The sequence below is a fragment of the Ascaphus truei genome, chromosome 5 (genome assembly GCF_040206685.1).
Source record: "Ascaphus truei isolate aAscTru1 chromosome 5, aAscTru1.hap1, whole genome shotgun sequence".
Lineage (NCBI taxonomy): Eukaryota > Metazoa > Chordata > Amphibia > Anura > Ascaphidae > Ascaphus > Ascaphus truei.
This window is the reverse complement of record NC_134487.1, coordinates 158,147,854-158,161,488: the sequence shown is the minus strand read 5'-3', so window position 1 is coordinate 158,161,488 and position 13,635 is coordinate 158,147,854. Positions and strand designations below refer to the sequence as shown.

Sequence of the window (13,635 nt, the reverse complement as noted above, 5' to 3'; positions counted from 1 at the left end):
ATACTATTTAGGGACTCAGCTAGAAGTTTTGGGCAGCGACCCTTTGTCTGATGTGTCTGTGCCTTATATACCGGTTATACCGGTACCTACAGAAGTTTCCTGTCCTACTATGTTGAGGGAGGAGGATCCCCATCAGTACCCAATGATATGTGGGGAGCAGGAAATCATGATTTTTAACACACAGTAAGAAAAAAAAGAGCAGGGCAAGATAGGGGGCACAATACTAACAATATATGGTTTAAATGCAAATGGCCTTTCGGGGTGGGCGGGGGGTGAGGGAGATAAGAGTTCATTGCTCTCTCTACCAGGATCAGGAGAGCACACCCTAGCTGTCAGGTCTCCTAGGGTGTTTCTACTCCACTCTGGATTACAGCTGGGTTTAAAAGACAGGCAACTACTCCCTCCGAGTTCTCCAGAACCTTTAAGGAGACAGGTTCATATTCTCAGAAAGACTGACTGGAGGCAGTTGGGAACAGCAGGACTTCACAACCTGCAACAGAGGCGAGCAAAGGAAGCAGGGCCTCACATCCTGGAAACACTGCCGCAGACGTATCCTGGTTATTCCATGACACTTTACCCTACCGAATAATGATATATTTTACCAGTCCACCATATAAAGGACTTTCTGTGTTATAATACGTGGTGTGAGAGTACTTACTGACCCAATCACAATGAGGTCACCCTGTTATTGGGGGACTGCTGCTTTGACCTGAAAATAAATGAGAAATCCTTGCATTTTATCAGAGTTTCACAAGTCCCGCTACACGGCCACCATGGTATCCTACATTAAAGGTGAGGAATTCAAATTACTTTAAATGGTGGCGTTAATTGATGTAATCACAGGAAACCATCCTGTAATGTGAGGAAATGTCATAGTAATTCATTTGCTAGCCTGTCAACCATTGAAAGTTCTAAGGACTGGTAACAGTTGTGGGTCTGTAATACACATCGTGTATTCACGTATGCTGCAGACCAAGCAATATCCTACGTGTTCTTTTTATTTTTATTTTAATAATAATAATAAATCAGTTCTGTTCTATGAGAAAATACTTGTAGCATTAAAAAAAACAACTCTGAATAACATATTTAATGTATTATAATTTAACAAGCATGTTTTTGTTTCAACAGCAACGATTTACAAAGTCCCATTCCCTTCCTCTTCTGAAACAGGCTCTGGCACACCCCTTTTTGAGCCCTGCCCTCTCTCTAGTGCACCAATTGTATGTAGTGACTGCCTTGTCACATGATCTTCCCCACAGAACTTTGCATCTTTGATCCTCTTGTGCTGCACTGAAAGCAATTTAGTGAACCCCTGTGCCGAATCTTCGACGATCAATCACAGAAGAATAGATCGGTCGGCAACGTAGCTAATTATTTATCATTGTGTGGATTGTATTGATACACAAATTAAAAAGAAAAATTATAAAATAAAAAATAAAAAAAGCTTGCATAGATTGCTGCTTTAACAGGCTCAATCCTGTGAGCAGTACTTTAGAAGGTCTGGTTTTACAATGTACAGTATTAAAGATACTTTCTCTCTTACCAGATATGTGCCGCCCCCTCTGGAAAACTTCATACATTGTTCTGGCATCATCATAGTAGTGTGTAAGCAGCTTGGGACCATCTCCTAACACAGAATGTCGTGCACCATTACTGCCCTGCAATAGACAAAAACTAAGACATTATTAAGATGTATTCCCAGTATTCTATATTAAAATATTGTCATACTGTAGTTCTAGTGATTTATGGGGATAGAAGAAAATGTTACCTATTTACTCCCCAGTTTTATATATACTGTAAATGGACTAGGCACTTGTCTTCGGTATATGCAAATGATCTTCCCGCTCATCTCTCAAATGAGCTATTTACAGAAACAAACTGTTTCACTTCCAGTAATCACACACACACACAGAGAAAGTTCAAATTACATTTTTATTTGACAAAACAGACATTTTGTCTTGAGTTTCTGGGAAGTTCGAAGGACTTATACACTTCAAAAGATTATGTGAATGAGGCACCTTACATCATACAGTCAGAAGTCCTGACCCTTTCAAAGGAAAAGTAGCCAGCCAGTATTAAATTGATAGAACCCCATTTGATGTCATGTTTTAGTGATATGCTATAAGGCATAGCGGTCTTTGATCTCTGATCTTCTAAGGTAAGACAATATATAACTAGCAGTACCTTAGACCTTTGTACGAAGAAACATTAAGGTTAAAAAAAAATATGTGCAGTGTATATATATATATATACATACAGTATATAGAAAATATACAGGAGAAAAAATTAGGATGCTTGATTCAAATAATTGGTCCATTGTGGAAAGCATGGGCTTAATACAGTATGCACTACAGTATAATACAGTGTGTGTGTGTGTGTGTGTGTGTGTGTGTGTGTGTGTGTGTGTGTGTGTGTGTGTGTGTGTGTGTGTGTGTGTGTGTGCGTCCGTGTTAATCAGCACTCCTCTTAATATAAATGTGATAAAAAGTGATCGTGCAATAATATAGATAAAGTGAACACAGATAAGTGCATTAAATACCAATGAATATGTATGCATAATAATAATTAGAAATATCTCAAGTCCAATTTGAAAGTCCATCGTGTAGATGTAAATATAGAATTGGAATATATAAAGATACTTCGAGCGATAGGAAAACGCAATCCGGAGTCAAGGGAAGCTTCTCAGAAGATGTGGTTGTTTGTCACCCTGATAATAATAAATTGCATGCATGTATCCCACACACATTTTTTGATTATCATTTTTATTTTCATTTATGTTTATTTTTATATTCTATTCTATTTATATTTTTATTTTCATAATATTTTATTATATTATTTTATTATATTATATTATTTATCCATTTGTCACATATTTACATTTTTTTTTAATACATTATGATTGAAAATTATTTTTCAATATACATTTCATAGTGTATTTAGTTTATATGATTTTCACCACTATATAGTACTGTACCATCTGCATTTCTTGTCACACTATATGGGATGTAGATAGTTAATCATCGTTTTGTGTAAACATTTTATAAACTGTTAGCAATAGTACTGTATCTGATTGAATTTGCCATTTTACTTTTTTTCTGGTTCTCCGCTATCTTTTGAAAAAGTTTCCAGACTTTGAATGGTTGGTCTGCAACCCCGCCTTTCACCATTATCACCCAGCACACAGCACTTCCACTGCAGCAAGGTTTACTGGCTATGCATCTTAACCCAGGCTGTGCTCAAAGCTATGAAATGCAGCAAACTTAAGCTTATAGGAGACCATGTTAAATGGTTTTGAAGCAAAAGGTGGCACTGTGTGCTCATTTGCATGTCATTTCCCAGAATCCCTTGCTGCAGTTGAAGTGCTGTGTGCTGGGTGATAATGGAGAAAGGCAGAGTTGCAGACCTGTCTAAGACATGCAAATGAGCATACAGTAATATTTTCATATTATATATATATATATATATATATATATACATGTAGCCCCCTGTAAACAGCACGGGCTATACCTATCTTCCTCCTACTGTGGTAAGTCCTGTTAAGGGCAGGCACCAGTAGTTATCATGGGTTTTCCCCCTTCCTAGCCCTGCCCTGAGTGGTAGACGCAGGCCCCTGACTCTGCTGCAGGCACGAGACAGAGGGGAGGCTCTGCTGACATCATGAGGGGTGGGGCTGACTCTATATTTAGCAGCCGCTCCTGTAAGTGACAGTTCTGTTAGTCCTGGGCGAGTTCGAGTCCGGTGCTGTCCGAGGAGTTGGAGGAGACAGTGCGGTCTCACCTGCGCAGTCGTGCAGGAGCAGAGAGAGGAGCGGAGAGACTCAGCCACTTTGAGTAGAGCTGATAGCACAATAGACCCGGTGGACCAATGCCCCTCACCCCGCGGCTGGGGGTGATGGGGAGAATCCAGTCTCCACCCAGAGGCTAACCTCTGAGGTGGGCAGTGGGGTATTGACGCCCCAGCCCAGAACATCCTGTCGGAGGAGAGACTTGGAGGAGAGGAGGAGAGTGAATACCGGGGCTTTGCTGTTGTTGTTGTGGCTGCTGGTCGCCACTACATTTGGAGTCGCTGGTCTGACCAATAAAGAGACTATACTTTTATACAAAGACTGTGTTGTGAGTTTGGAGCATTCAACCCCTGGACCAGGGAGGTTCTTCTATACAGGTCCTATCCCATATTCCTGGGAGTATAGAAGATGGAGGCGCTGCACCACTAAGAAAGCATGGAGGCTACCACCCCAGAAGCCTGGTCCTGTCTCCCCAATAACAACGCGGGAAGCTCAGGCCCTCCTGTTCCATGCAGGTATGCACCACCACTATCCTTGACGTGGCTCGCAAGCTTACAATGCTTTGGCCAAAGGGTTAAACTAAATGACCCTTTTTCAAGAGAATATATAAGTATTTTACTGTGTATTTTTGTCATGTTGGATGTAGCATTGGGCTTCTCTGTCGTCTGTTGTATACATATGCCACGCTCAATAGCTCTCCTTTTTGACACTTAAATACATATATATATTGTGGGGGCTCAGGGGTGTCACGAGAGGAAATGGCTAGCCTGGTAATAAAGGGGTTACCCCCCAGCCAGCCACCCCTACCATCGTGTGGGAGGCGAGGGGTTAACTATAAAAATGGTTAAATGTGTTTTTATTCCCCTGCCTCAGTACAATATGTGTTTCCCCCTTTTGGTTGAATGTATTCCGCTGATTACATGTGTTTTTACCCTGACAGTATGAACACCAAGCACATACACTGGGATAAGGTCGGGAGGGAAAGGGTTAACTGTGTTGATATGTTTATGGCTCTTTGTTCCCCTTCCCGCCTTTTTAACCCCCATTTGCAGCCCTGTCCCATAGGTCGCCATTGGAGCTCCATAGAAGTCTATGGAGATTTCAAGGTTTTTGGCCCTATATTGAGGAAGACCAGCAGATGGCGCCCGAGAGGATGAGCGGAGCTTCCCCCCATTGAAATGAATTGCGTAATGCATTTCAATGGAGAATACCTTGAGTCCGCTCTCCAGGAACTGAGTTGAATGCCTGCCAAACCGCAGTATCCGAAAATAGCTACAACCTCAAAGACAGAGCTTTGATCGCTAAAACTTGGTCACGGCCAAGTTCAAACATATTAAAGTTTGTAACTCCGGTTCTGGGGCAGCTAGCTATAAAATTATTTTTGCCCCTAGCTCGTTGGGACCCCCTCACTGGACCCCAACAGGGTCCGACGGGCAAGGGCCACGAGAAAGGGTCGCGCCCGCCACGAGGGTCGCCACCATTGACCACAATGGTGGAGAAAAACCGCTAGGTTAAAACGGCTAAGTGTAAAATTGTCAAAACCTGATGTGCTTATCTCCGGTTCGGTGATAGCTGGAGAGCTGGAATTTGGCCACCGGGTAGACATACTTCCGGCATGATTGCATGGCAATTTCCAGCCCTCTCAGACTAACCGAACGGAGAGTATTTCATGTGTAAAGGTACGGTCACCGCCATTGGCCGCCATGAGGGAGAAGGCCGCTAGGTTTTAAAACGCGAAGTGTAAAAGTGTATAAACCTGAAACCATTATCTCCGGTTTGTTAAGGGCTAGAGGACTGGGATTTGGTCACCCTGCAGTCATAGCTCTGGCATGATTGGATGGCAATTTCCAGCCCTCTCCGATCAACCGAACGGAGTATGGTTAACTGTGTAAAGTCTGGTTGCTGTCATTGACTCCAATGGCATAGTGAAATGCACTGATTTCCCATTGACTCCAATGGCGGAGAAAACTCCATTGTTCCCTACGGGGAATTAAAGGTGAAAGTCATAACTCCGGTTCTTTGGGTCTTACGAAGCTGAGCATGGCCACCATGTAAAGTCACCTCAGGCATGAGTACATGGCAAATTTCAGCCGTCTCTGACCCACCGAACGGATTATATTTAGGTATAAAGATTGTGAAATATATAATGTATATTCATGCCTACTGTAAAGCCCGCGAAAGTTACTGGCCCATGAGGTATGTTAATGGCCAGGGGGCGACAGTGTGTCTACAGGTAATACGCTGATCAAAGGCTCCCCCACCCTGATTAAGTATTCTAGGGCGGGGAAGAGCAGGACGTGGGTACTTGTATTAAGTGCCATAATTCACACCCAAAGCCAGAATTTCCCTGTCCAGATCCCCAGATTACAGACTTGGAGACGCCAGCTTTTTAGAGTGGGGCTAAGGAAATGGTTCTCTGACTAGAGGTAGGCCAACCTCCTGTGGGCAGGTACTATCTTGCTTCCCACGTGAGTTGGCAAAAGGTAATTGGACCCAGGTAATTGTTCTCCAATGCCTGAGACCCAATGTTAGGGTATAGAGCCCAAATCCCATATAAGTGATTGTAAGCTCTATGCCCATTGTCTTTCATGTCTTCATTCTTATACCTGATGCCTGATGAACTGCTAACCTGAATCCTGGTTATTTCATTGTTCCTTCCCTAAGTAAGTGAATATATCCCGTTTGTTATTTGTCTAACATTGTGTGTCCACCTGTCTTTTAAGGAATAAAATCTCTTTATTATATCACAGTCGTATTCAATTCAACCCAGATGATTTGGTGTATAACCCTGTGGCTACCGTGACAAGGGGTTCCCAAAAAGAGCTTGCTGGGGTTTTGTGTGTTTTGTCCACTTATTTCTGAACCACACCACTAGGAAATATGATAGGGTCTGGGGGCCCTGGGATGCTGGAAAGGGGAGTGCTCCCGGAGGCAGAGACGATTTGGGTGTAAAATATGGTGTTTAACTTGTAATGTGATTGTTGTTGTTTGTAAAAAATTTGACACAAAATGGTTGTCCCCCCCACTTTATTTTTGTATCCCCCCCATTTATCTGTGAAAACGAATAAAATTATAAGTAAAAAATTAAAAAATAAAAAAAATAAAAAGAGACATTATGGAACTAAAGAAAGTGCAGAGTAGAGCCTCCAAATTATTAAAGGAGATGGACAATCTAACTTATGAGGAGAGGCTAGCTAAATTAGATTTGTTTACATTAGAAAAGAGGCGTCTAAGACGGGACATGATAACTATATACAAATATATTCGGGGACAATACAAGGAGCTTTCAAAAGAACTATTCATCTCAACGGCAGTACAAAGGACTCATGGTCATCCCGTAAGGTTGGAGAAAAGGAGATTTCACCAGCAACAAAGAAAAAGGTTCTTCATAGTAAGGGCAGTTAAACTGTGGAATTCATTACCCATGGAGACTGGTATGGCAAATGCAACAGATATCTCCAAAAAAAGATTGGACACCTTTTTAGAAAGGAAAGGTATACAGGGATATACCAAATAAGTAAATATGGAAAGGATGTTGATCCAGAGAGTAATCTGATATTTGGAGTCAGGAAGGAATTTATGATTATATGATATTTCACTATGGTTTTTTGTTTGCCTTCCTCTGGGTCAATATACTGTAAATACACATACTGTATAGGATAAAGCATCTGTCATCTAAATGTACAGTAGCATAGGTTTAACTTGATGGACCTCATCTACTATGTAATTATGTAACTATGTAACAATTAAACTGATTGTCAGGGGAGAGCGCGGGAACTCTGTAACCCTTACCTTCTCCGGCAGCATCTACTCCTGTAGAGCCATGTCATAACTCCACAACGTTAAATGGCGTTGCATTGCCATGACAACGGGGCATCAAATTATGCCCCGTTGCCATGACGCCAAATGGCATTGCAACATCACGCAACAGTGTCATGGCAATGCCATTTGATGTTGCAGCGCCATGATGACGTGACGCTTAGGAGGAGAAGCCGAAGGAGATGGTAAGAGGCACAGCTGGCCCTGGTACCAACTACAGTATCCACTAACTTGGAAGCTCAGATGCATTATGTAGCATGCAATTTATTAAAAAGAGTTAGCACATACCGAATGTGATATAAAATGTTTTCCGTCAAACACACCCCTTTTTGGCAATATTTTTTAGATTCAAACTCTTTGGCTGGTCTAAGGTGGAGTATTCAGTGGGGGGAGGAGGAGGGGGAGAGTGTGTGTGTGTCTTTGTGTGGGGGAGGGGAAGAGGGTGAGTGTCTGTGTGGGGGAGGGGTAGAGAGAGTGTGTGTCTGTGTGTGTATGTGTGTGTGTATGCGTGCGTGAGTGTCTGTGTGTGGGGGAGTGAGTGTCTGTGTGGGGGAGGGGGAGAGAGAGTGTGTATCTGTGTGTGGGGGTGGGGTAGAGAGAGTGTGTGTCTGTGTTTGTATGTGGGGGAGAGAGAGTGTGTGTATGCGTGCGTGAGTGTCTGTGTGTGGGGGAGGGGGAGTGAGTGTCTGTGTGGGGGAGGGGGAGAGAGAGTGTCTGTGTGTGGGGGTGGGGGAGAGAGAGTCTGTGTCTGTGAGTTTCTGTGTGTTGGGGAGGAGGAGAGTGTGTGTGTCTGTGTGGGGAAGGGGGAGAGATAGTGTTTGTGCGTGTGAGGGAGCGTGTGTGTGTGAGAGAGAGAGAGAGAGAGGGGGGAGTGTGTGTGTACGTGTGTGTGTGTGTGTGTATGAGAGGGGGAGTGTGTGTGAGGGGGAGTGTGTGTTTGTAAGAGAGAGAGAGGGGAGTGTGCGTATGTGTGTGTAGGGGGGGGGAGTATGTGTGTGTAAGTGCGAGGGGGTGTGTGTATAGAAGAGAGAGGGGGAGAGTGAGCATAAGGGAGAAAGTGTGGGGGAGAGGGAGCGTAAGGGGGAGAGTGTGTGGGGGGAACGAGAGATGGGGCGAGGGTTGGGGTGCCCCAGAATTTCACAACCAAATTCTGGGGTTCCCTAACCAAAAAACGTTTGAAAACCACTGGCCTAGTAATAAAATAATCATTTGTAGTGTAAAGGTGCAAATGCTGCTTTAAATCCCACTGCATTATTTGAGTTATGCAACTTGCAAAGAGCCAATCATTCAGCTTTGAGTGAATTGTGCAGAGCCAACTCCAGGGGGAAAGCCATTTTATTTGCTATTTATAAGGATTATATCACTTTTTTACACACCATAATTTATATAGTGTAGTTGAAACTGATTCCAACTTCACATTGCACTTCTTTAACCCACGCTGTGATAAAAGCGCCATAAGCTTGTAGGGATCCATGTTAACATAGATATGAAGTAAAAGGTGACACTGTGTGCTCATTTGCATGTAATTTCCCAGAATCCCTGGCAGCAGTGGAAGCACTGTATGCTGTAAGGTTACCATATTTGTCCCAGCAAAAACCAGGACATATGTTGTGCATGCGCCTTTGCGAGCACTGATTCATAATCCACGTTCGCAAGTGCTGACTGCACATGCGCAAATGGCAAGTGCCAACTGTGCATGTGCATTGAGCACTTGACGGCCACACATACGCATGCACACAAGCGGTAAGCAAGTGCCAAACGCGCAGCCATCGCAGAGAAAAACCAGGGCAGTAGTCCGAAAAAGTAGGGACCCGGGACAAACGGTTAAAAACTGGGTCGTCTGGTCACCCTATGTCTGAGACATGTGACTGTGCTCACAAGTAATATTTTTATTTAGCTTTAAGTAAAGAAGTGTCACTCCAGTTTGTGACTGTAAATCCTAATTCCAATGTGGTGAAGGAGGACTTAATGTAATGGACATCAGTAACTTCTAGTTCTAGCTTCTAGCAACTTCTAACTTCTAGCAAGGTCCATGATGCACTGGAAAACAGTAGCGTAAGCCATACGTTTTATAATAGGAATCTTTACTTCATTTCTTACCTCAACTTCCTCTGACTGCATTCGGAGGTTGCATGGAGGCTTGACTGCTTTAGGCCGGCTGGCAAACCAATATGCAATGACTGCAGCACAGGCACCTATTCCCACCAATGTGGTGGTTGGAAAGCTTCGGAAGAACTGGCTGAAGTCATCAAATTCTGGCAGCCTCAAGCTCCGCAAGATTTCCTGTGCTTGCATCTTCTCAAATATTGAAAAGGCAAACTCTGCAGGATTAAAAAAGGACAGGAAATCAATTGATTAGAAAAGACCTGAGCACAGGGCATTGAAATGATCACCTGGGTCAAATCACCATTAACCGCTTCCCTGCTATAGATCACTGGAAGAAAATCCTGATTAAGTCTAGAAATAAGACCTAGCAAATATACAGTATAGTAAACACATCAATTAACCCCTTTGTTGCGAGATGGGCCAGCAGGGCATTGCAGAGACACCATGGCAGCTAAGAAGTTAATGGTAACCTGTGCTATTTTTAGCTGCTGACCTCTGTTAAATCTCAATATCTAACATAAATTACATTTATTTTGTTACATTTACATTAATACGGTCTTTAGAACAGCTTCAACTAGTGCATGAGGAAAAAAAGGCGACATCCTGCATAAATGATACATTATTCGCACATCACAAATATTTAAAAGATTAAGGGCCATATTGCCTTTGCAGTGCTGTTTTGTCTTCTGGTACCACACGTGTCTTACGGAGGACCACTGCTAATTAAAGCTGCAGTTCAAGCTGCCGTTTTAAATTTATTTTTTTCAATATGTGTATCAATACAATCTACACACTGACAAGTTATTAGCTAAGTTGCAGATCGATCCGTTCTCCTGGATCGACCGCTTTGCTCAGGGTTATTTAATTCAGTTATTGCTGGACTGGATGACCCACAATGCAAAGTTCTGTGTGGAAGATCATGTGACCAGGCAGTTACTAGATACAATTGGTGCACTGCTAGAGAGAGGGCAGGGCTGAAAAGCACGAGCCAATCAGAAGGGGAAGGGGGTGTGGCTTCGTAAATGGTTTCTATAGAAACAAAAATGCTTCCTACATTAGAAACATTAAAAATGTTTTTTTTAAATGCTACAAGTATTTTCTCATAGTACAGATCTGATTTATTTTAAAAAACACACACATGTAGGATATTGCTTGAACTGCAGCATTAAATGTGTCTTATTTGACTTTTGCTTTAATTCTCTAAAAACAGCAACCCCATCAAAATAAATGTTATCTTTTCACTGACTTAGAAAAATGCTAATACGAAGGGTAAAAAAAATCTTCATTAAAATTACATATTTTACGATGGTAACCCAAAACCTCACTAAATTTAGGTCGTCAATAAAAATGTATGATCTTGTCCCAGGTTTGTTGGACATTTGCACACACAAAAAAGCTCACAACAATTTTTTTTTTAAACTATACAAACATGTAGAGCATTTGGTTAAACTGGCAATATTTGCAAGAAGATAGATATGGTGACTTATCAAAGAAAAAGTGGTGTAATTCTGAAGCAAAAAAAAGCCCCATATGTACAGTATCAAAGAAAAAAAATTCAGTTGGTGAATAAAAGACCACCGTATCATTTGCGGTTTAGTCAAACGAAAACTTGTAGAAGCCATATTATTAATAGTGAAGTTTACATCTGTCAAAGGCTGCAACTGTGCACAGTGACCTGTAACACCAATATATATATATATATATATATATATATATATATATATATATATATATATATACAGTATATATACATATATGTATATAGCCTGGCCTTCAGCAGCTATGTATTCTTCTGGGCCTTTCCTCTGTCAGTCCTGTTAGAACAGGCAGTGGAAAAGTTAATTCCTTCAGATGGCCTGTTTTGCATTTCAGCTCTGAGTATGTAGCAATATTCAGGGGCAGGCCTAAGCAACATTTGAATGTGTTAATCCAAAGGGTGGATATGGGTTGGAACACCCCCTGATGTGTGTGTGAGCCAATCGGTATCTAGCTTTGAGTTGTAATGATTCAAAGCTAGAGACACTCCCTGAGGATATTCAAATTGAGACATATTCCCAAATTCAGTTAGTGTGAGTTAGTCTAGAGAGAGAGCTGAGAGATAAGAAGCCAAGAAGAGGTCTCCCCCTCTTGCCTCGCCTGGGTAAGGAGGGGGGGGGGGGGAATTCAAGCTGCCATGAGCAGAGAGGCAGAGATTACACCATGCATGTGATATCATGCTGTATGCTGTATGCTGTCTGCACACCTATGCTGAATAAAGATCCACAGAAAAGAAACTGCTGACAGTTGCTGGAACTGAGGGATGAGGGATCCAGACCAGTGTTTGTCTGCTGCCTGATTTCTGTCACCTGTCCTGCTAGATAGAAATCAGGTATTTAAGGCTGATTTCCTGGTTCCTCTTCCCTCTCCCCCAAGAGACTGGAGGCAGGAATGCTGCTGGAAGTAGAGAGGGGGAAAAGCCTCTCCCAAACAAGTTAAATCATTCTGTTCCTTTCTCAAATTGTAAAGATCCTTATTTTTGTTTGTTGGAAGCGGGCAAGCCGCCCCAACCCCAGTCAGGGTGAACCTCTGTTAAGTTATTGCTCAGGTGAGCAGGGTTTTGTTTTGCTTGTGTTTTCTTTTGTATTCAGTGCGGCAGTCTCAGTGCCTGGGACTGAATAAACCAGGCAGTAGCCTGTTTAAAGGAACAGCACGTTACGCCTCGTCATTTAACCTACCCTAAAAGACCGTGTTCTAGCAGTCCCGGACAGACGGCGGAGCCCCGGAGTAAGCCGTTTGTCACAATACATTATATATCTATATCTATATCTATATCTATATCTATCTATCTATCTATATCTATCTATATATATATATATATATATATAAATAACAACGAAAAGAAAAAGAAGAGCGTCCCAACTCAGCACTCAAGTATACTTAGAACAAATATCAAAGAAAAATATGATTTATTTCTCGTTATGCACCATCCAGACTCTTGCGTTCTTCTCAAGGATGTCTTCTTTCTACCCCCTTTGTATCTAAAGCCCTCTCCCGCCTTAAACCTTTTTCATTGACTGCCCCTCACCTCTGGAATGCCCTTCCCCTCAGTACCCGACTAGCACCCTCTCTATCCACCTTTAAGACCCACCTTAAGACACACTTGCTTAAAGAAGCATATGAATAGGACTGTGGCTATTCTGAACACATGGCACATAAAGCTTGGCCCCCTGCAGATGCACTTACCAGAACTCCCTCCTACTGTCTCTGTACGTTCTCCCTACCTACCAATTAGACTGTAAGCTCCTCGGAGCAGGGACTCCTCTTCCTTAATGTCTAAAGCACTTATTCCCATGATCTGTTATTTATATTATCTGTTATTTATTGGATTACCACATGTATTACTGCTGTGAAGCGCTATGTACATTAATGGCGCTATATAAATAAAGACATACAATTATTAAACGGCACAAATAATCAAACATAAAATACAAAAAATATTAAAACAAACCCTGGCATCCACCTGTGATAGAATATGTATCAGACAGGGGAAATCCCCTATGAAGATACTGATGGACCCCTAATACCCAAGGCAAGGGAAGAAAGCCTATAAGCACAAAATATATGTAGTACAAGGTGTTAACAATAACCCCTTGAACCTACAAGGCCGGCCTCACCCCTAGTTTATATAAAACCACACAGCAAGCATAGATGACACATGCACCAAATTGCCTAATACATGCTGATGTCAAATACATATGTTATATACATACACCGTAAATGCAGTTGGTATAATCAAGGCAAACCAGGCACAATACCAAAAAGAGACTGTTAGAATGGGATCAACAATGGTCCACAGTTCACATCAGTTACCATAGTCCATGAGACCATCCATGCCACACTGTGATAGTAAAATGTCCAAAGGGTAAAGATCTTCCAATTAAGGGGTC

At 42.2% G+C, this 13,635-nt stretch overlaps 1 protein-coding gene across 3 annotated transcripts in view; it reads right to left on the bottom strand.

Moving 5' to 3' along the window:
• ACSL6 (acyl-CoA synthetase long chain family member 6) overlaps positions 1-13,635 on the bottom strand; it is a 266,763-nt gene that overhangs the window by 106,415 nt on the left and 146,713 nt on the right. For 2 of the 3 annotated variants that reach the window (XM_075601127.1, XM_075601126.1), the window contains exons 2-3: positions 9,704-9,925; positions 1,544-1,658 (exon numbers count right to left, since the gene is read on the bottom strand). In XM_075601127.1, the coding sequence (XP_075457242.1) occupies positions 1,544-1,658; positions 9,704-9,925 (337 nt within the window). The remainder of the gene's footprint in view (positions 1-1,543; positions 1,659-9,703; positions 9,926-13,635) is intronic. The other variant, XM_075601128.1, reaches the window with a different exon arrangement.